Source organism: Neopsephotus bourkii, unplaced genomic scaffold (assembly GCF_033783945.1).
Source record: "Neopsephotus bourkii isolate Nb327-2 ecotype Australia unplaced genomic scaffold, CSIRO-AGI_Nbou_v1 NB_258, whole genome shotgun sequence".
NCBI classification, from domain to species: Eukaryota; Metazoa; Chordata; class Aves; order Psittaciformes; family Psittacidae; genus Neopsephotus; species Neopsephotus bourkii.
This window is the reverse complement of record NW_026900767.1, coordinates 96,934-118,895: the sequence shown is the minus strand read 5'-3', so window position 1 is coordinate 118,895 and position 21,962 is coordinate 96,934. Positions and strand designations below refer to the sequence as shown.

Sequence of the window (21,962 nt, the reverse complement as noted above, 5' to 3'; positions counted from 1 at the left end):
AACTTTCTGAATGCTGTGCTTGGATTCCTTATAATCAACGATCAGATGATAAAACATATCCATAAAAGCTGTCACTATCAAAATGCCCTGCAGGCTTCTATTTCCCCACTATCCCAAGCTCATTAGTATTTGGACAAACTGGAATCCAATAGCCAACAAGCTGATGTCTGGCCTCCACCGCCATCCCATGGGAGCTGTGCAGTTACTAGAGTTGCTAAACTTGCTGATGAAGTTGTCTCTCCTTCTTGTCCCCTGAGCTTTGATGACATCCCAGCATATGGGAAATTATTTTCCGCCTACTGTCTACCATAAGACACATATCTCTGCTGAAATTCCCTTTGAAGAGAAGGGAGACAAAGCCCAGAAAAGGAAGGATAGAGAAAAAAGGAAACAAGAGGCTTCTTTGCTCTCTGTTTTCATCAGAGCATCACTTCAGAGGTAACCATGGCATGTAAACACAGAAAATACATATGTTGCCTGTAGCTTCATCCTTGTGACTGGCAGTACCTCTGGTTTGAGTCAAACTGGGATGAGTGTGCTGCTCAGAGTTGTGGAGTGGGTGTGAGACAGCTGTGTCCTGCAAGCTGTCCTGCAGCATCTAGCACCTTTGGTGCTAGAGCTGTTCTCCCTTCATTCAATATCCAGAACACACCTCTTGGGAACGATGGATACATACAATCCATGTCCCAGGCCACAGCATGTTAACCCTTTTTCAGCCTCATAAAACTTAAGGACATCTGCCCTGGACACAGAACTCTGGCGGTGTCAAAAACCTTATCCCTGGCTCATCTCTGATCCTGCTCATGAGAATATACACAGACCACAAGAAAGATCCTTCAGTTATAGACATTACTTGTCAGACATATAATTTGTGCATTTGTACTTCTCTGACCTTTCTAAAGACCAATAATACTTAAAGCCACTCAGTGCGCTCCATAATGTTTGGCACAGACCATACAGCCTTTCACTGAGTACCTACTGTACTGTTTCTCCCTACTTTACTGGAATTTTATAGCTTCCCTATAGTGTTAAAATGATCTTGCTTCTAACAACAATAAAATAAATGCCTGAAAAAAACTGATTGCAATTGGCTGGCTTTAGAAAGTCTTGTTTGCATTTCTGTAAATGCCCTCGAAAGGATTCCCCAGGATAAATTTAGAATGGTATTTTGTGGTCTCGAGTTTGAGGTCCTAAGTTCATGGCTGAGAGATCTGTGAACCCTTGGATCCTGTATGAATCTGCAACTGATTCACAAAAGCACACAATGGTTCAGGAAGGAAGGTCAAAAAACCCCTGTTCTGCTCCAAATCATGCAAAGATTAAACCACATGAACTGGAAAAAGGTTCACTGGGGAAGGCAACCCACCTTGGAGAAATATCACATCCTTGCTGCATGAAAGCTCCTAGGGAGAACCAGAGACTGTTGAATATCCCAAACTCATTTGTCTGGTCATTGGCTGGCTGATCCCGTCCTTCCTCGAATTCCTCAGTGTGCCACTCGTAAGGGCTGAAGCGACTCACCAGGAACAGGACAACGCTCACTCCAATGTAGGCAAAAACAATGCACATCCATATCTCGTAAGCCAAAGGATCCAGAAAGGAAAAAACTCCTGGTTTAGACTTCTGAGGTTTTTTTATCATGATAGATATACCTAAACTCATGAATGGTTTGGAAAAGTCTATAACTTCTTCTCGAACCAGAGTGATGGTTAATGGTGCCACAGCCACATCCGCCCTCTGAAAAGGAGAGACAGAAAAGAGGTTTGCATTCTGGGGATAAAAATATATCTACTAACTACAGCTTATCACAGTATGTTCCATTGATCTCTGTTTACCCCTATCTCAGGAAAAAATCATACAAAACCAATTTCAAGAGAAATGGCAAAAAGGAGCATCCCATAATATTGGTGGAATATTTCAATTTTTTTCAGCTGATTACCAGTTCATGTTTTGGAATCACAGCATTTCTTTTTGCAGCCACCTAGCTCTTCTGGTCTGACTTATCCACTGATGTCACAGTCTGATGCAGATGATTTTCGCTGAAAGAGCTTTGTCATCCAGACATCAAAAGAGGCAAGGAAAAGGCCAATTGCCTGAAAAAGGATGCCAGGATGTTTACTTCCATCAGGAACAGCTTTTTTGACTGCATGAGAATAGGAAAAAAATGTTCCAGTGACACTGATGTGCACTCTCTGTTTATTTTACAATCCACCTTGAAAGTGGAAAGGCAAATGCATTGAAATGGCTGTCAGTATATGCAGTGGAGCTACTACCAGGAGGCTAATCATTCCCTGCTCCAACACAGTGACACAGAGACTTGGGCTCTGATGCTTCCCACACTAATTTCCCCTTTCTCTACAAGGGAAAATTAGACCCCTCTAAAGGATGACCTAAACACCACAGAATGTGAGCTACCAGACTGAACCAGGTTTACAAGTGTAGAGTGAAGGTGTATATCCAAGATGTTGGAAATGAGTGGCTAGGCAGAAAGTAGTCTAGTCCTACTGTTCACTAATCTGAGTGTTTGAAATCTTATCCTTCTTTCATCCTGCCATTATCATGCAAATATAAAATAGGGTAAAATTTGAAGATTCTGCCCATGGGAAAGTTTGACCTTTCAATACTTCCAATACTTTCCAAAAATGGAAAGAAAAAGAATCTTGGAACTGTTGAAAGGAGCCATTTTGACATTTCCACAGTCACAAAATGTGCTGTCCTTCCCTAAATTAAAATGTTTTACTTGGGCTGATTATTTGCATTATCAGAGTTGCAGTCCTCAAGACAGGTCAGGCTGACAGAAGGCACAGCTCCTTCTTACTCTAGGGCTTAAACGTGTTCTCAAGTACCGAGAGCTAAAGACAAAGGATATGGTTGGAAACTCACCCCATAAACGAGTTCTCCCACCATGCCATTCCATGTTTTGGTGTCGGGGTCCCGGGCTCCGTACTTCCCATCTCTGACAATCTCCAGCCTGTAGTGGTAGCCAACATGCTTTGCTATCTCAGCAGCGAGCTCCACACAGTAGCCTTCATACCTTTCATTGCCTTCAAACTGGTTGGCATTCTTCTTGAGCATCACATATGGGTCTTCCTGGCACAGAGAAGACCGATATTAAGCCACACTCCACATCCTAGAGATGCACATCTGGGGCTTAGACTAGAGCCCAGCATGTAGCTTCTGGTCCCCATGCTCTATCTTTGAGTTCATGTGCTAAAGAGCACAGTCAATACACTGTGGACTTATTCTGGGAGGTATGAAGTGTGATTTTTATTGTGGCACTTTCTGTTAATTCATGCAGAATCTGTGTGCAGCTTCTGCAGCAATGGACCTGAGGGCAATAGAATACCTCCCAGGTATTTTTTGATATGTGGGCAACAAATCTTTCAGTGCAGCTCTGCAAGGGATATTGAATGCACCTGAGCTGTGAATTTTTAAAGACTTGTCTGCATGTGTGGGCAGAGGAAGAATCAAATCTGCTGGACAGGAGGAGAGAGCTTTAAATTGTTTAATTCAGTTTGGGTATTGTGTCTTCTCTGTAGACTCACAGTAATGTGTTCAACAAACAAGTTAGTAAAATCTCATGTTTCTGCAGGGTAAGCTTATACGATGACACAATACATGATACCATACATTAGGGGATACATATTATTCCTTCATGATTATAATGCAGATTTGTTTTTGAAGCTATGATTCAGCTTCTCTGCACAATACAGCTTATCCTTCCCGGAATTACAGCCCCCATTCTGTGGGCTAAATACAAAGCACAGGTATAATGGTCCTAATTTACCTATACTGATGCCTCTACTATCTTGTCATAATCTTTTGTATTTTCTACACTTAAGCATGAGAGCTCTTTAATACCTATTTAATTAACCACAGTAATTTTCAGATACCTTTATGGACCCGGCAGGAACAGTAAGTGCTGTTATTATTATTATTATTATTGTTATCGCTATTATAAAAATGATATAGTGCAAAGGAGAGCATGTGAGGGGGGAGAGAGAGTCCGCACATCAGGGAGATGGGGTAGACGGAATGCTGGAATAGAAGCAACAGAACTTACTAGGATAGTTGTGACTATGTAAGTCCTGTTCAGGAGGCTTGTAGATTCATTGCCACTTTGAGTATCAATGGCTGTTGGAACCAACTTCTCATCTTCATTCCAATAACCAATCTGCCAAATACAAACCCAGGATATCTTATTGGTATCTCTTTTTAATATTAGCTAGGATATGGTAACAGGGTTATCCAAGCAGGATCAAATCCCTCTGTATGTTCATACCAAACGAGAGATCTCTCCTGATTCTTGATGTCTTTTGTTAGGAGGACCAGGAACTTTCCCATCCCACTATGCCTCCAGCCTGAAAATAACATGCATGATATGCGCAATTCTTGTATGCATGTAAAAACATGAAGCACATGGCACTGGGGGGTTATTGCCATTCCCTGCTGCATCCCTACGCCAAGAGTTCACACTTGCCCTGTGTAACTTCAGAGTACTTTTTTAATGGTGAGCATACCTGCTGCATGTTCAGATGCTACATGGTGCTAAAATGCTGTCCTGCATCTGAAAACCCACATGAACATAGGACTGACTCAGCACATCTTGAGACAGCAAGACAAAAAATCAAGTGAGGAAGAAAAAACCAACCCTGGCCAATGCAAAAAAGTTTAATGTTATGAATAAACTGAACAATTTAGTAATGGAAAGAATTCTCATGCTAAGTTGAGCTTATCAGGGATTTGGGCTGACCTATCACTGCTTGCTGGTAGAGCAGAGTGCCACCGAGTATCACTAGGAAGATCACTGCTGAGGTTATCCACTTTGAGGACTTGATTTTATAAGAGGTTTTCCATCACTCATGTAAGGATGAAGTTGCCTGAGCTCTGCTCATGTGAAAGGAATTTCTTAACACAGTAAATGGGAAAGGGCATGACCAGCAGCCTGCTGATGACAGATTAGAGATCATAATAGCTCAGGAGAAAAAAATCTACACATGCTTCTAATCTCTTTTCATCGCACAAACAAAAAGAGAGTAAGGAAAGAACTTCCAAAGCTCTGCCTCAGTGCAATATAAATGGAGACACATATGTTTGTTTTGCACTGCTACCCTGGTGGATCTCAAAAATACAATATGTGTCATGGCAGTGATGTACATGTCTTCCAAAATATATCATTTTTGTCAGCAAATAAATAGCAAAATCAAGATATTTAACTATTCTGTTTCTTCTCCCCTAGGGTCTCTCTAGATTGCCACCTTCTTCATGTTCAGAGGCCCAAACTGGACACAACACAGCATTTTTGCTCTTATCAATGGCCTCACATGGAGGAAGATCACTTTGTGCAGCTTCAAAATCGTGCTTCTTTCTTACTGAGAAATGTGCCTTTTTTTGCTTGATTGTGGTGGGCTCTGATCTTTCTCATCAACTGCTCTCAGGTGTAAGTATGAGTTGGGGTAGGGGCTGCAAATGTAGAACTTTCATTTTTTGTTATTTTTCTCAGTTTCAAACATGTATTTTATTTTTCAGGGCATTAAGGGGATATGAAGGGATTCCAATGAATGCCCCATTCCAAAATATTTAGTAGCTTTCCTTTGCCACCAGAATAAGGGAATTATTTTATTCTTCAGATAGGCAATATCTGAAGTGGGACATAAGCACATGGAGTCGGATTTTCCAAAGGATTAGCATTTCAAGAGCTCAGTATTACTGAACAAGGCTGGATTTTTCAAAGTGCCCAAGATACAAAAATATAGAAAGAGATCAAGACTCCAGAACAGCTCAGATGTCTGTGTAGCTATCAGGATGTAGTTAATGGTAAAGCTTTTGTCACCTCAAGGAGAACAGAATTAGGTCAACATTAAAGGGTCAGCTACACTGGTTAGGGCAAACTACATCAACCTGTCTCAGCCTTGGCTCATCCTTGAAAAAGCAGGAGAGCAGCTGGGCTCGAGACAGTATGTCCTCCCAATAGCAAGGCTGAGTTGGCCAAGCTTTTACTATCCTGGAAATCCCTGCCCCACAGCTGAGATGGCTTTGTTGCTCTTGCTAACTCCTTCCATTATTATATTGCTATTTCCTTAGCAATATTCCATTAATTTTCCCTAGTGCTTGCCTTTGCTTATGCAGGGAGTTGGGAACGCACTTGTGACTCCACATACAAGCTCTCATGAACAGAAACATCTGCTGAGATCTAACCACACCATAACACGAGCACCAGGCTGGTGCCTGACACAGGATCTCAGATCGCTCTCTACTTTACCTTCCTGATCCCATCGTGTTTCATCTCAATCACATGAAGGGTGTAGTTGGTCCTCCGTCCCTTCTCATTAAACTGAACGTTGCCAGACAATCCTTCAAAATGGACCTTAAAGACATAAATATCAATGAGGAGAGCAAATTGGTCAGGATCTCATGTGGTGGTGATTTGACAGCACTAAGAGGGAAAGAAGGATGGAGGGTGCTGTCACATCTTTTAGATCCATGCAGGAGAGAGAGGACATCTGTCTGAGACTGCCTTTCACTTAGGTTTGTTCTCTACAGCATGCCTGGCCTTGTGCAGGGTCATTCTCTTAACTTACCTGTTCTTTTAAAACCCCTTTCTCTTGAAACTTAGTGGTCTATTATTGCACTCAGATGCCAGCTCAGATGTGTGAGCACATCACTGCTTGGGATGTGACAAAGAGCTAAATCAGCTCTGAGCTCCTTGGGTTTTGTGGAGGATTTTTTGTTTGTATTGTCTAAATCTGACCTGGAGTCAGGATTTGGTGAAGAATTTGTCAGTTCAGATCAGGAGCTGTACTGGGAGGAAATATGAAATTGTGGCCACAGCTCCCAGCTGCCGTCTTTTGATAGAGAGGAGTCTACCAATTAACAAGCAAATGTAATTCTTCACCAGCTTAATAAAACCTGACAATTTCATATTGTAAATTAAATTTGTATAGGAAACTTCAAATCATAAAACTCTGCTGATAACACTGCCGAGCTGAGGAACTATGTTCATGTCACATCCCATATCCTGAATTTCTCCTCTCACTGTGGCCATTTGAATTGCTGCAAAAGTGCCCAGCATGGTGTGGAGAAGAGCTTCTGATTGGAGGGACATAGAGCATGTGGGGATCAGGAACATGGGAAAAGGAGTGTAAATTCAGGTCTCTGTAATAGACCATCAAGAGAAGTGCTTATGCTTCTGAATTGGGAATTAAAGGTTTGTTCTCCGCCTTTCCACTTGCTTTGGACAAATCTATTGCCTCTGCAGCCGAAGTCTTCCCACGTGCAAAATGGGAACAGGTACTTAGCAGCCTTTTTAAGTACTCTGAGATGCTCAGAATAAAGACCCACTGTGAAGAAATGAGGATATATTATTACAGGGGAAATCTGTTGCTAATCTGTTTAAAGGGTGTTTGTTTTCCAACTATTATCGCAAAGGTTTGTCATGAAAATCAACATCTGCCACTATTTTCTGCAGCTCCTTCAAGTCAAGAGGTATTCCTGGTGACATTTGGAGAAATACACTTTTCCTTTCTCACAAGACACAACATGCCCATAAAATACAGATACACTGCAAAAGCACCACTGTCTTAAGCACTCCCAAGCTGCTTTTTTCATGGCCCCTTGGGTTTTCTTTTCAGATTCTGACCAACCCTGAAGCTCAGGTCATGGGTGTTTGTAGCTTTACATGCACTAAAAGGCAGGTGGACAGAATCAATTTCTTCTATATGAATGAATGAATTCTTAATCCTGTGATATCTATGTGCCAATGAAACAGCAAAAGGGATCTCTCCCATCCGTGGTGGAGGATGCAGCACAACCTTTCCATCATTTACCACCCTTTAAAAGATCCCCTGAATTACTACAGAATACAGTGAGGACTGATTGCAATAGTGCTAAGCACCAGTAGAATCAACTGAAGACATGGAGCATTTTTAGACATGTGGTTCTTTGCTGGGGGAGCTGGAGCAGAAGGATGCTATTGTTGCCTTCTAGTTTACAGGGTTAGTCAGCACTTAGTTACCTGCTTACTAGATGTGATAACTAAGTAATGTTATCAAAAATATATGTCAAAAATTATCATTATCTTTTCAAAGTTAAACTAAAACCTCAGAGTACTGGTTTAAAACAACATTTTGTGAGCATTTTCCCTGGGGGAAAAAAACCCAAAGTAATTCGCTTCAATAAAAGCACACATTTTGCTGAAATGTGTTAGATTTCTGGTTTTGAAAATTGCAGAATATTTCAAAATGCTTTTAATCTTTGCTCCTGCCATACATGGTTCCTTCCAGCTCCAGAGAGAAATAAGGCAATTCTGGAGCATACTGCAGGTGTTTGAGTAGAAACAAGTACACAAACTTCTTGCTTTTAAAATGTTAAGCTTATAAAATGTTAAGTGTTAGTAAATGGGAGGTGAAGAGAAAGCACACTGTGAATAGCTGTAAGAATTGCCCTAATTGTGAGTCTTCACAGAAAGGATAACTCAAACCTTCAATCTAATCAAAAGTTCTTCTATTCCACCTGCCTCTTTCTTGCTACAATATTAAATGCTGGATAATTATTAAATTCAGAGTTCAGATTTCCCTAGGAGATTTCTTGTTTCAGAGCCTTTTATTTTGACCATCGCAATTGTACTGGTCAAACCTTTTTAAAATTATAATTTTTCAATGGTAAAGAAACAACTTTTGTAAATGGTTCTTCGTGGGCTTTTTCCCCCAAAGTCACAATTGAAAACTTAAGACTTTTGAAATTGCTTTAATGAAGAGATGAGGAAACTTCAGAGGAGATTTTCCAACACACACAAAACTGTATTGTCTAGCTGTCTAATTTTGATACCCTATTCTCCTAAATTCAATAAAGGAAAATACTTGAGAACCCATTGTTCATCAGAGGACTTCCAAGTCTTTTGTGTTTATTAGGTAACTGGTCTCCCTAATACATCATGGAGGCTGACTTTATTATAAGTTTGGAGAAGCTATGACAGTGATTTGCCCAAGGTCATACAGAAAGTCAATCACAGGCTTGGGAAAAAATTGAATCCAAGCAATAAAATCAAATCAGATGCAAGATTTGGTTTTAAAAGAATTGTTTACCAGTAAGCCAAAACCAAACCAAAACAAAATACTTGAGGGGGTTTACATATGATGCAAATTAACCAAAATAATTTTATTCTTCTTGCCTTCTTCATAGTTAAGGAAAGAAGGTAGAATAAACTGTTCGGATAACACTGAACTAGCAGTATTTGAAAGGGATCATCTATTTTTACCTGAAAAAAATAAAGAAAAATTCTAGAGATTAATATCAGTCTTGAAATCTAATGAAATTTTAAAATATTCTATCTAAGTCTTTGATAAATGTGTGTTGTTTTTCTCTCTTGCTGTAAGTTTCATGCAGTTTTTTTATTTATTCAAGAATCTAAATTTTTATGCAGGATGAAAAAGCAAGATTATCAGATTTAAGGACTAAGCTATCTAAATGGCCGCTATTAGGACTTCTATGAATCCTCACAGTATGAAACAAGCTATAATCTGGGCTCTGAGAACATTCTGATGACAGCCAACACATAAGGCAGAATTCACATGGTTTTAACCTTCATTAGCAGTCTGGAACTGAAGCTGAGTTCACAGAGAGTCAAAGGATCTGCAAAAATATGATCTGCCTTGGGAAGAGGAAGATCAAAATAGGGACCCATGATTTTATGGGGTAATATTTTGGCTTTCCCACCCCAGAACTCAATGGAAATTACAGAAGGCAAGGACACATTGCACGGTACAAGGAAAAGCAGTTTGCTCGATGCACCCCTGAACTCTTTAGGAGACCTGGCTCTATTCTGGTAGGATCAGTTCCTCACCCCAAGCAACCTGTTTGAACATTTCTGTTGCTCGTCACCCCTCTTCCCCCATCCACAGGCTATGTTCAGCCATCCTTGCAGTGCACACATTGGGTTTCAAACCTGCTGCAGTGCTCTCTGGATGTCGATGCCTTGCCCCCAGGGCACGGCTGGGTTGGCAAGACAGTCCCCAGCATTGCCTCGACGGGAGATGTCGATCCGCTGCCTCCGCAGGTTCTGAAACGCCTCAGCCATCACCCGGACCCCATCGTACGTTAGGGCTGACGTGTACTAGAAAGAGAAGAGTTGTATGTTGCCCATTAGGTTGACCTGATCTTGGGCATGCCATACTGTTTTGCTTCACAGTAGCTTTCCAGATGATTTGCTCTGTTTTAATCTTTCCATCTATGAAGTTCAACAGCCTGTTGCTCCCTGCAATTATTACTGCCCTGTTGATTCATTTAAGTTAAAGCCTTCTCTCCCAGAGGATGGGAGGGTGAAGAAGTTCCTGATGCACTCGCTGAAGAGGACTCAGCCTTAAAAGCTGTTACCCATGTCCTTGTGTTTAACTAGAACCACTGACCTGAACTTTTAAGGAATACATTATACAGTGCAAATGTGAGATACCCAAAATTAAGCAACAAGTGACCTTTTGTGGTCACAGATGGAGACCAGAAAACTCTACTTGCAAAAATTCTGCAATAGATGACTTTATTCAAGCAGAAACTTGTACAAAGAACAGTGTAAAACTCTTGGCATGAACAGTGACCATTAGATTTAATTCCTTTTCCTATGATCACCTATTGATGTATTTGTTTGCAACTTTCTTAAACTAATACTTCCAAAGTTGACATTTCTATTGATGAGTGTCACAATTGTATTTGTTTTCAAATGTCAGACAGAAAAAAATCCCAACCTCCGCCCACCCCACAACAGCTTCAGGGGCTTCTGTGTTAGGGATTAAAATATATTTCCCCTCAGATGTACACACTGATTTGAAATACTGAGAACATCTGCAAAGACTTTATTATCCCTGGATATCTAGTAAACAAGTTAGCAAGCAAAGGTTAAAGAATTAATGTTTTTTCTTGTTTATGTATTTTTTTATATACCAAACCTTATGAGATGTTTAATCCTTAGCTTTGTAGAGGGTAAATACTGGGAGACTGAGTGAAACTCTAACTTGTGTATTTCTTAGCAGGCAGCAACTACTGCCTAGTATAATTTAGACAGTATTGAGGCACCTGGAACAGATAATGTCCATAACTGCATTAAGTGACAGGGTTTCAAAGCAAGATTAAAGAGCAAAGCAAGATTGGACTAAGACAGATGGGCCCTAAATTAAAAGGATTTTTTTTTACCACTTGCCTTTGGCCTCTTCCAGTCCACACGAGGATGCTCCCTGGCATCATTATTCCTCCACTGCTGCATGATCCTGGCAGGAACAGTGTCCGTGTAATTCACCAACTGGAAGCCAGTTACATTGGCTCCGCTCTCCCTGAATTTGGTCAGGTCTATATCCATGAATCCCTAGTAGAGGAAAGAAACAGGAGAAGCTCATTAGAGGAACACCTCTATAGGTGGGTAAAAGGAATCCTACCTATCTATGAATATGACAACCAGTTTAGGAAAATCTCTTCCCTCTGAGAGGTAAAATCCCATTTGAAAAGTCACCACTTCCCCTGCCATGGGGTGAACTTGACTTTCTCACAAGCTCTGAGCTGGACATATCCTGCAGTTTCCACCCAGGGACACAAATAGTCATATTAATAGAACTTCATTTGCAAGAAAGCTAGTGGGATAACAGAAAAAAAAATATATCCTGTATAATGCTTGGATGAAACTAATCAAATTCTCAAAATATATCAGGAAGAATTATTCCCTAGCTCTGACATTTATGCACTCAGTCACCAATGGATAGGCTGCCTTTTCTCAAATCGCATTTTGTAGGGAAAACCAAATCCTGAATGAACTTCCAGCAGAACAAGGAATGGCTGGTTGCTCAGCTTGTCCAAGGACACTATTAGAAAGGTCAGTTTATAGGATTTGCCAATTTGGAAGAAAAAAGCTACTTCTTTGGACTTCACATTACTGATGAAATACATTTCTTTCATTTATTGTTCTCCTCTACTTACTGTCCACTGCATGTGATAAACCCAAGTGCACAAATACATATGTGTATTAGGGTGGCATTGTAGGATTAGTCACTCCTGTTGAGTCAGAGGCAAAAAAAAATAATCACAAATACACTGCAAGGTCATTTTTTGGTCTCCCATCCTTGATCCTATCTCTTCAATGCTGTTGCTCTGCAAAATTGCTTGCTGCTCCTTCTTGCAAAAAATAGATGCTTGAAAAGAGACTTAGACCTCCTAAGCTTGGGCTGCTGTGTACGGGACAGGCTTAGGTCTAGTGCTTCTTCTTTTGGAATACAAGCATGAATTATTCCCACCAGTAGCATCAGCAACCAAAATGCATGAGGGAAAATGAATGAGAGGGCTGTGCACAATGCAATCACTTAAGCACCAGAAGAGCTTGTCTGAACCCTGCCTTTCCTCTGCCTTGCTACTGCATGTTCTCTGTAGGCACTTTCTCAGCCTCAGTCTTCTCAGACATATGATGATGGAGTGAGATAAAAAAAGCCAAGTCCCATTATTCCCAAGAGACACCAGTCAGGTTCCTAAAATGGTGCCCTCTGTGCGTATACTGAGGGACCTAATTAGCTTATAACTTCCAAAGCCAGGATCAAGATGTTAGATAGAAACCTGTTTAGGGAACAGATTATAAGGAAAAGACTAAATTGGCCTCTCACATCAGTGTCAGACCAAGGGAGTCTTAAGTGACTCAAAAATGTCTTTAAAGACTTTTACATTTTTGTCTAGGTTTTTGCAAGAAATTTGGCATCTACTTCTAAAGCTGAGGATTGGATATAGGGGTAAAGGTGCTTGAAACAGATGATTTGTTTTTCTTCAAAGTGCAGTGATTTGGGTGAGTAAAAAAAAGTGGTATTTTGTGTGTACGCGTTCCTCAGGATGCTGGTTAAACCCACATCAATCATGCCTGTAATTGCTAGTGTAGGGGTTTCAGAAAGCCAGAGCTGTGATTAATGAATAGGAAATGCAGCAGCATAATTGTCCCTGACATCTTAATGCATTTCAGGCCAAGTGTTTTTTGACAGACAGAGCTCCTAAGGTTCAGTAAGAGGGACCTCACAGGTTGCCAACTGGTTATTCATGGCCAGGACCAAATTACACTGACATTTTGCTCCTGGGAGGTACTCAGGGGAAAAAGATCTGTCAAAAGAAACTACCACGCAGCAACTTGAAGTTTGTGCCACCAGCTCCTCCTTGGAAGGCCTGCAAAGGCATGAAGAAAAGGCCAAGTTCTCAACAGAGTATGATGTCTGGTGTATTTAGCCCCCTCAATACGCAGATTTAAATAGGAAAAGTCTAAAAAAGATTACAACACCAGTGACGAGACTGTAGTGGTTAAAAACACTGTTTTTCACTTTTTTCGCCAAACCAAATCACTCTGAAACTGAAACAAGTATTCAACAATATTCTTTACAGAAAGCTTTAAAATAATATGAATAGACAAAATATTTCTTCCCAGAGATCATGCTACTTTTTCCTCACTGATTTTTGGCACAATTCAGGTTCTTTAAAAGGTGTGGAGACCTCTGAAGGTTTTCCAATTGTTTAAGGCATTTGTGACCATGGAGGACATCATTAACCTTGAATACAGCTTTGCATTTTGGCTGCTATCAACTGCTGCCACCTGCTATCCTTTCTCCACATGCCCCAGTAAAAGGTCGGTATAGGAACAATTCTAATTACAAAGGACCTTTAATCACTGCACCACTGAAATCTGCTCAAGGCAGGTCTGGGTGACATGACAGCCAATGAATTGGGAATAGCAGGGGTCAGATATTGTAGAAAATAACTCCTAGAGGAGGTGAATTCTTGCTGGTTAACATATAAACAAGAAAATACCAGACGTGACACAAACTGTCTCTTGAAAATGCTTCTATTGACAAAGTGGCATCAGGAATTGAATATGTTTATCTGTCTTTCTGGAATATCAGTCAGTGCTTGTAGGAAACAAGAGAATGGGAGAATTGCAATATTTGCAAATAAAAAGTCATCAATCATCTGTCACCATGTACTAACTACAGCCACATATAGCAAACAAACAAAAAATAAAAGGAATCTTTTATTTAGCTTTCAATTGGTCTTATTTGGAAAATAGAAAATAAATTCTTAAAAATTGCCTAAGGAAAGACTGCAACCCACTACTGAGGGGCAGCAGACGTGCTTTGGCAGCAGCATGTTAAGTATCAACAGCTTTGGGAAAGCAATGGCATAGAAATTCTTTCCTTTGCCATCCAATCTAACACAGCAAGAAGTGAGCAGTGCTGGAACGATGTACTCCATGGGATCTCTGTGGTCCCACAGAGTGGTCAATTGATTTTGAAACCATTTCAAGAAATTGCCAGTAAATAATGGCAAAAACTGGCTTTGTAGCCACGTCTGGAGCACTGTGGGATGTTCAGGGAAATGAGCTGAGCCCCTGGAATTTGGCGGTATTTGACTTTCTTCAGGCTCTTTAGATCTCATCCATCTGGGATATATCTGTTGGACATGCAGGTATCCAGCTTTACCTCCCTGCACATCACCGCCAGTACCCTAGGGCAGAAGAGGAGCAAATAAGGAACACGTGCTCCAGACCAAGCACTGAACCCAGAGGCAATGTGGAGCTCTACATGCCCCCAGATCGTCAGATCGTCACTGCACATAGGTACTCCAGGAGAGACAACACTTCTTCAGGCACAGGTCTTTGGGGACCATTAGAACCAGGCTGGAAGGGACACCATGTCAGTCAGCCCACCCCCTGCCCTTCAGCAGGATTAGCTGTCCCTGCCATTTAAATTCACTTTGCAAAACCATTTCAGCAAAACAGGGAACACGGCCTCCTGTCTGGTGTGTGCCTGGAAAATGCCTGGCTTTCTCTGAATGCCATCAAATTAGAAGGCTGACAATAAACCATGGAAATCTGGAACCATCCGTGCTGAGACAGCCTTCCTCCTACCCCTCCTCTGATTCACAGCATCTGCAAGGAGCAGCCAGGCTCAGTTCAAAGGAGGGAACTTGCTCTTTAGCCCATAACAGGGACTTTTCTCTCTGCATTAATGAGCCTCACAAAGCAATTACATGCAGAAGTTCTGCTGCTACTAAATCATATGGGTGGCTGTTACAGACCTTCATGCCTTCAAATAGAAAACAGAGCAGTACTGGAAAGGGTTTTTTTTTCATTGTGCTTTCCTTGCTGCATCTGCTCTTTATGCTGTTCTCAAACTGAAAACAGTTTTCAGCCAAAGGTTGTTTTACTGTCCCATTCTATGCCTTGATTGCTGGAAGAGGTGTCAGCAAGTCACACATTTATATTCCCCTCTACTGCTCGTGGGCTCAGTCATCAAAGGAAATGCATAATGCAGGAAGACTGATGACTTGGAATGGGCCTCATGAATCCATCTTGATTAACTGGTCCAAGAAGGATCTGTCTTGAAAAGAAAACCCTCCAGAAATGAGCCAGTTTCCTTATTTATACCCTAGAAACCATGAGGAGCCAAGACATGGAGTGGGGAGTGCAGATGTGGGTCAGACAGTGTAGAGAAAGCCTTGTTCCTTCGTGCATTACCCTCCTCAAATCTTCCAGCATCACTTCCCTGCATCCTTCCTTTCACCCTCATATTTCACTGCCTTACTGTCCTAAACCTCTGCCTCCTCTTCACACACTGGTGTCATTGCTCCTTCTGGGATATCATCCCAGCCCACAGCAATGCCAGAGACAGCAGCAGCCTCACCTCTGTACCCAGACATTGACAGGCAGGCAGCCACTGCCCCGAACCTCCAAATTCTCTAAATAGTTCAGTAAATAGGTGTTAATTGCTGGCACTTTCCCTGCAGTATAATTGTGCCTTTGAAGCTGCAGTAACAGGCAGGAAGGGCTGAGCTCTGGGCAGGCTGTAGCTCATTGTCTCATAAACCTCCCTGCAGCACAGCTTAAATTCTCCATGCCTTTGCTCCAAGTTTTGGCTTTCCCTGAGGGTAAGGACATGAGGCTCCTTGAAGACTGCCCCATTGCTGAGAAACACTGCTATTTTGTCTCTCTGCACCTCCTAAGCCCTCCGGATCCCCCCCAGATACTGGTAAAGTTCATAACTGAGTGAAGGGACAGAAAATGCCCCTTTTTCTTGAATTGCCTGCAGAAGGCTTGTTGGTTGAACCTAAACCAGTCCTTTAGGTTGAAACTAAAACAGAACCTAAAACCCAGAAATGAACATCAGGTTTCTTTAGTCCCTTTCTATCTGGGATGAAGAGACCAGAGCCTATGTTTTTTCTTTTCTCTCTTTTTGTTTGTAAGTCACACACTGAAATATTCCTTTTAAAGCAAAAAGCGTGTAAGCAATTCACCCTGAGCTTGGGTGGGTGCCACAGAAACCTGTGGCAGCACTGGGAAACTAGGCCAGCTCTCTTTAGCTGCATCCATGTATGGCTTGCAATGCCAGACTGCTGCTCCTAGCAGACTTTATGATTGTAAGAAACATTGCAAAGCAAACAACTGCTTCTGAATGGCTGTAGATCAGCTGAGGGAATGCAAAGTGGCTCCTGTCATTCCAAGGTATGCCAGTGGCTTTCTGCAGGGAGCAAGAAGCTGAGTGTTTCCAGACGGAGCATCCCTAATATACCAAATTATCTTCAAGCTTGACTTCCCTAGTGAAGCGTCATTCCTCACTCCCATCACTTTGTATTAATAACGAGGGTACGTCAAAAAAGAGCCCATCTGCTCAAGTCTCGTTCCAGCAAGCTTTCCAACAGGAGAGGCCTTCTTCTCTTCTGCACAATTATTAATGTGTCAGATCTCATTGTGGCAGCAAAACATATGAGTCCTCACTGTAACACAAAAATAAATGAGGAAGAAAGGGAAAAGAAAGATGGGAGGAGGGGGAACTATCAGACAGGGTCCCAAGCCTGCAGACTGATGAGTCTATTTTATCATGGTCTATCGACACAAAGCAAACCAAATGAGGTGAGAATCCAGGCTTCAATGGGACAGGAAACAACCAGTAACTCTTTCTTTGGTACAGCTGTACAGATCTTCTTTGTGATATTATTTGCATCAGCCCTATCTTACTGCTGTAGGAGATTCTGGTTATAAATGATCATACACATCTTGCTGAAAAGCTCAGTCCTGGCACAAGGACAGATGCTCTTGTTGGATGTTTGCTTTAGAGAACTTTCAGAGCAGAAACTGATTTAAAGGTTTGGGAAATGTGCTGTGTAGTGACAGATGCCAGGGCTTCAGTCAAAGACATGATTAAGGGATAACCTGATCACAATTTGCAAGGACCAGAATGTTAGTAATGGAATATTTGGTCTAGCAAACAGAAGCATAAATCAGATGGAGGAAGCTGAAACAAGGCAAGTTTTCACTAGAAAAAAAGCACTGGTGAAGTCACCATGAGGAAAATACTACAGATTTTCACATCACCCTTTGCCGGTTGAGCTGGGGTAATGGATTAGGAGACTGCAAAAGGCTGAGAAAACCTGTTAGTTTAACACCCTCTTGCTGAGATTTAAGCAAACACAATTTTCCTTCCAACGGCTGTAATAAAATCTGTCAGTTGTTCACCTGATGTTCACTGATTTTTTTTAAGCCATAGTAAGTCACTCATGCTTTTGAGCCTTCATTAGCTCTTGCAAAAATCCTTCCAAGGTTGCAGTTCATATTCCCCCACGTGGGAAATTTTTGTATCAAAACCAGATGATTTTCTTTACATGAGACATTCTAATTCAAGCAGAAATTAATTCAGGGCACTACTGTGTCTTCTACTACCAGTTATTCAGATGAGATAATGTTATAAGGGTTTCTTGTGTCTGATAATTTTTGAATCAGCACAGAAAAGCTGTTTGGAAGTGAAATTCGAACCTCAGGAATTTCACTGATACATTATATTGTCTTCCTCTGCCTGGAAAACCAAGTTTTCTCATGAGCCTGCTTGCACCAAGCTCTCAGAAAGAGGAAAGGTCTAACTGGCATAATTTTAGAAACAAGGCATCTATTTCCAACATAAGAATATCGGTTTTGCAAGATGAGGCATCTTGAGATCTTACCATGATGAGAAGCCAATGCTGTACACATCCTTTTGAAACTCCCACAGAACAGTTTCCAATCAGCTAGTGATGCAAACCCGATCACTGCTGACCTTGTTTGTACCTTCGGTCAGCAATACTTCAGGGGGCAGGAGACAGTGTTAAGAGCTGAGGGTGATTAAAATACACATGGCAGCTTTCAAGATGATGGGAGACCGAGGACAGCAACATTTTAGCTCCAGGCAAGCTGAATCAGGAGCCTGGGACAAGGAGCAGAGCCACTGACCCACGGCCAGTGCAATACATCACATTTATGCTGTTTCTTGCACTAAGCTCGTACCCAGCATGAGCAGAGCAGACTGTCCCCACACAGCCACAGCAGGATGTACATGTCCTGCATTGCTTTAGGGCAGCTGCTCTCTGCCTGTGCTGGGAGAACTTTGCTCCCCAGGGATGTGAGCATCCTTTTTGACGGCCAGTTTGGGAGGGTGCTCCTTCTTCACTGTCTGTGTCAGCTCAGGTCATTGCATCTCAGCCCTGGTGGTGCACAAACTCCCTCTTCCATTTGCAGGAGGCAAGGAGGAAATCAAAGAGGCCCATTCAAATCACAGGTGAACTGAACCAAACCAGCACGTATTTCTTGACTCCTGCACAAGCCACTCTGCTGGCAAAGCTGCTGGGCTGGTAACCTCTAAAGCTAAGACAAGTGCTTGCAAAGTGAAACATCCTGCATGGTCTAACTAGGCACTGACACGTGCTGATGTAAAATGGCACAGGAAAACATGCTTACCTCTGCTGACCAACAGTGTTTTTATCTTTACTTTTCCCTGCTACCCCTCGCATCAGCAATCAGCAATCTCATACACTTACCTATTCAACTTCAAACAAGAGCATTTGCTAAAAGAACAACCTAGGAAGGAAAAATGGCTAAAACATTGTATGTGGCAGCTGTCTTTCGTACTTTTCTTTTAAAGACAGGTCACACCAATGTCACTTATTTTAAGACAAAGATTTTTCTCTGCCCAAGAGAACTGATGTTTTCCATTATTGCCAGTAGCCAATCTACATCCCTGGTATAGAACAAACAGATACATGAAGCCGAGGTTATGGGGAAAAAGCCTGTAACATCAAAAGAAAGGAATCCCAGAAGTCTCTAAGCTGGGTCCTCTGATGGTACTGACTGTATTTTTTCTTTGTGGTTGCTAGATGCTCTCAAAGGCTGAGAACAAAGCTTAGAAAAATAAGACTCACAAGACCAAACACTTCTTAAAGTTGCCAAACCTCTTTGAGTTCCAAAAAGGAAGAGACAGAGGGTGAGAGATGCGATCACAACCCCCTAGTGCCGGTACACTTCACAAGTATCAAGGCTGGCAACGGGTAAAAGAGAACTGAGGTAACTCTTGTGATTGCTGGTCGAGGATCAGGTTTTTATGAGCTTACAAAAGCCACAGACAGCGCCAAATTTGCTTCAAGCTGGGGCAAGGATGCTCACAGGCACCCTTCCCCTGCAGTGTTGTTGCAGACAGACCTTCATGGGACAAGCAGGGTTGAGCAAACAAAGCAGGTTGTGTCCTTAACAGGCATAACAGATTCAGAGAAGGATGTCTGCCCGTGGCCTAAGGTGCAGAACGGTTTCATTTTGTTTGTGAACACAGAAATATTATTGTCTCACCTTGGCAACAGCAATTTCACTGAAAAAGAAAGCTGTTCCTGCTAGGAAATACCAGCTTTCATTTGCTGCTACCTGTCAAATTCTGCTTGGTGCTTTAACACTCTCACCCGACAGCAACCGCTGGGTGAACAAGCAGTGATTAATACAAGCCAGTTCCCCTTTGTTCATGAATTATCTGTAACCAGAGAGGGAATTCCTCCATTTCGAAATGCTTCCATGGATGATTTTTGTAGGCCTGATTCAGCCTGTGCACTGCCTTGCAGCCTCATTGATGTAACATCAGTTTGGAGCTGCTATAACTGGTCAGTAGTGTGCCACTGCTTGTTTTTGGGCTGAGTATATCTCTGAACAAGCATATAGCCAAAAAAAAGAATTTCGGTGGGTTATCCATAAGTGTTGCCCAACATTTGGTTCCCATGTGTCATTTCCATAATTGGGAAAGTTACTAAGGAATTAAGGATGTGCTGCAAAAGGCAGGTATTGAAAATTCATCCCCTTGCTCTAGGTAGTGTGGGCAACCTGGGGGCTATGAACCAGCTGAGGCCTCACTTGACTTGTGCAAAACAGAGCATGTCTCAGCCAGGCCTGGGAGCCTTATCTTCATATAGGATGTGAGTCCTAAAATCAGTACTCCATCAGCCAGCACATAGGACAAAAGAATAACTTGGATTAAAATAATTTGGAAATGAAATGTTCAGGCACTTGCAGTTTTTAGTTCTTAATTTATCGGCTCCAGAACAAGCCACTTCCACAAAATCAGGCTGGTTTTTAGGCATACGGGTGTGCACATGAGGGTATGTGTGTGTGGGTGGGCAATGCACACCCTGTCATCTTAGGACTTGTCTACAAGGGAAAATGTAGGGTGTTTAAGGTCTATCCACTATGCGTATGAGTCAGTCGGAATAAATTACAGCACGTTACACCCTCTGAAGGCTCTAATCCAGCAGTGAGATGTCCTTAGAAGAGGGTAAAACCTACTGTGAACTCCTGGATCAGAGCATCCACGCTAAGGTTTAACTCTGCCAGACGCTGACTTCCCACATTCTGCCAATCCCCTATTACATCCCTGGATGTTCCTGCATAGGGAGGCTTGCCATCCTTCCTCACTGTCATATGTTCTCAGGAACATGGGAACTTCATGGTCTTTTTGCCATTGTTCTTGCTGAACAGTGTAGTGAGTAGCTCGTCATGTGGGTGCAGCACATCACAGAAACTGATGTGGTTTCTGGTATCTGAACCTGCTCATGTGCACACAGAATGACAAAGATTTTTCTGCCCTGGAGAGAGCTTTCTTGACCTTGAGGTGTGCAATTCTAGTTTTCCAGTGCTGCCTAGTTCCCCCCTATTCTTTTTTCTTTTTCATTAATATATCTGTGCAGTTTCCCTCTTGCATAATTCTAGGTTTTAAGGACCAGGAAAGACCAAAAGAAAGAGCTTGAATTCCTTTCACTCTTCTTCTCCCCCCAGATCTAAACTGCTTGAAAAGCACATCTATTACCAGTGGATTCTGTTGTCTCTCCAGACCCAGTGTCCACAGAGCTGCAGCTGGAGAGTAGAATCTCCCTGCAGAGGGTCTAGGGAAATGGAAAGCCTTTGGGTCTGAGTTAATTATTTATAAGCCATGTTGGCTGGGTATACAGCCTCTTCCAACCAGCTCTGTCATCTCAGCACTTGTGCAAAGGCTAAGAAAACAAATTAAAGATAGGAAAAGGGTACTTTTTCAGGCTGAAAGCAGGAGAGTATGGCATCATAAGACAGAGGGAAACGTCCTTCAAAACTCCTGCACCTAAGGATTAGACCACCTTGATTGCATTAATCTCTCTGAAACCATACAGAAAGGTGATATGACTCTCATTTAGCCTTCCATATGGGTAGACATGGAAGCGCAGATACACACACGCCAGCTACTCCAAATAGCTTCCCTGCTTAACTCTAATGAAGGGACTTTTCATAAAGATCTGAGGACCGGGACCTGGGTTACAGCAAATGATCATTTTTAAAAATTAGCAGCTGAAGTTATTGGCTGCTCTACAATTTCCATGTCTCCCCCTGCACAGTGTAATATTTTTAACTCTGTAATTACACGGTAGGCACCCAGCGCAGAAGTGCCGGGTCAGTATCAGGGCATTGCGGGGTAATTATGTGGCCATTTTTGTCTTGTAAATTACAGAGTTATCTTGGGATTGAGAGAAGGAGAACGGCAGCAACTGCTTGACTAATTGGTAGTTTTAAGTTTACCCAGTGCTGCCTTGGAGATGCAGCTGTGGGAAGGAAGAATAGCTCTGGACCCTGCATGCATGGCTCACCCTGATGCTGACAT

The 21,962-nt window shown here is 42.1% G+C and overlaps 1 protein-coding gene across 2 annotated transcripts in view; it reads right to left on the bottom strand.

Moving 5' to 3' along the window:
• GRIA1 (glutamate ionotropic receptor AMPA type subunit 1) overlaps positions 1 to 21,962 on the bottom strand; it is a 120,991-nt gene that overhangs the window by 34,791 nt on the left and 64,238 nt on the right. For both annotated transcript variants that reach the window (XM_061346135.1, XM_061346138.1), the window contains exons 6-11: positions 11,189 to 11,350; positions 9,944 to 10,111; positions 6,263 to 6,367; positions 4,064 to 4,174; positions 2,884 to 3,090; positions 1,367 to 1,737 (exon numbers count right to left, since the gene is read on the bottom strand). In XM_061346135.1, coding sequence (XP_061202119.1) covers positions 1,367 to 1,737; positions 2,884 to 3,090; positions 4,064 to 4,174; positions 6,263 to 6,367; positions 9,944 to 10,111; positions 11,189 to 11,350 — 1,124 coding nt within the window. The remainder of the gene's footprint in view (positions 1 to 1,366; positions 1,738 to 2,883; positions 3,091 to 4,063; positions 4,175 to 6,262; positions 6,368 to 9,943; positions 10,112 to 11,188; positions 11,351 to 21,962) is intronic.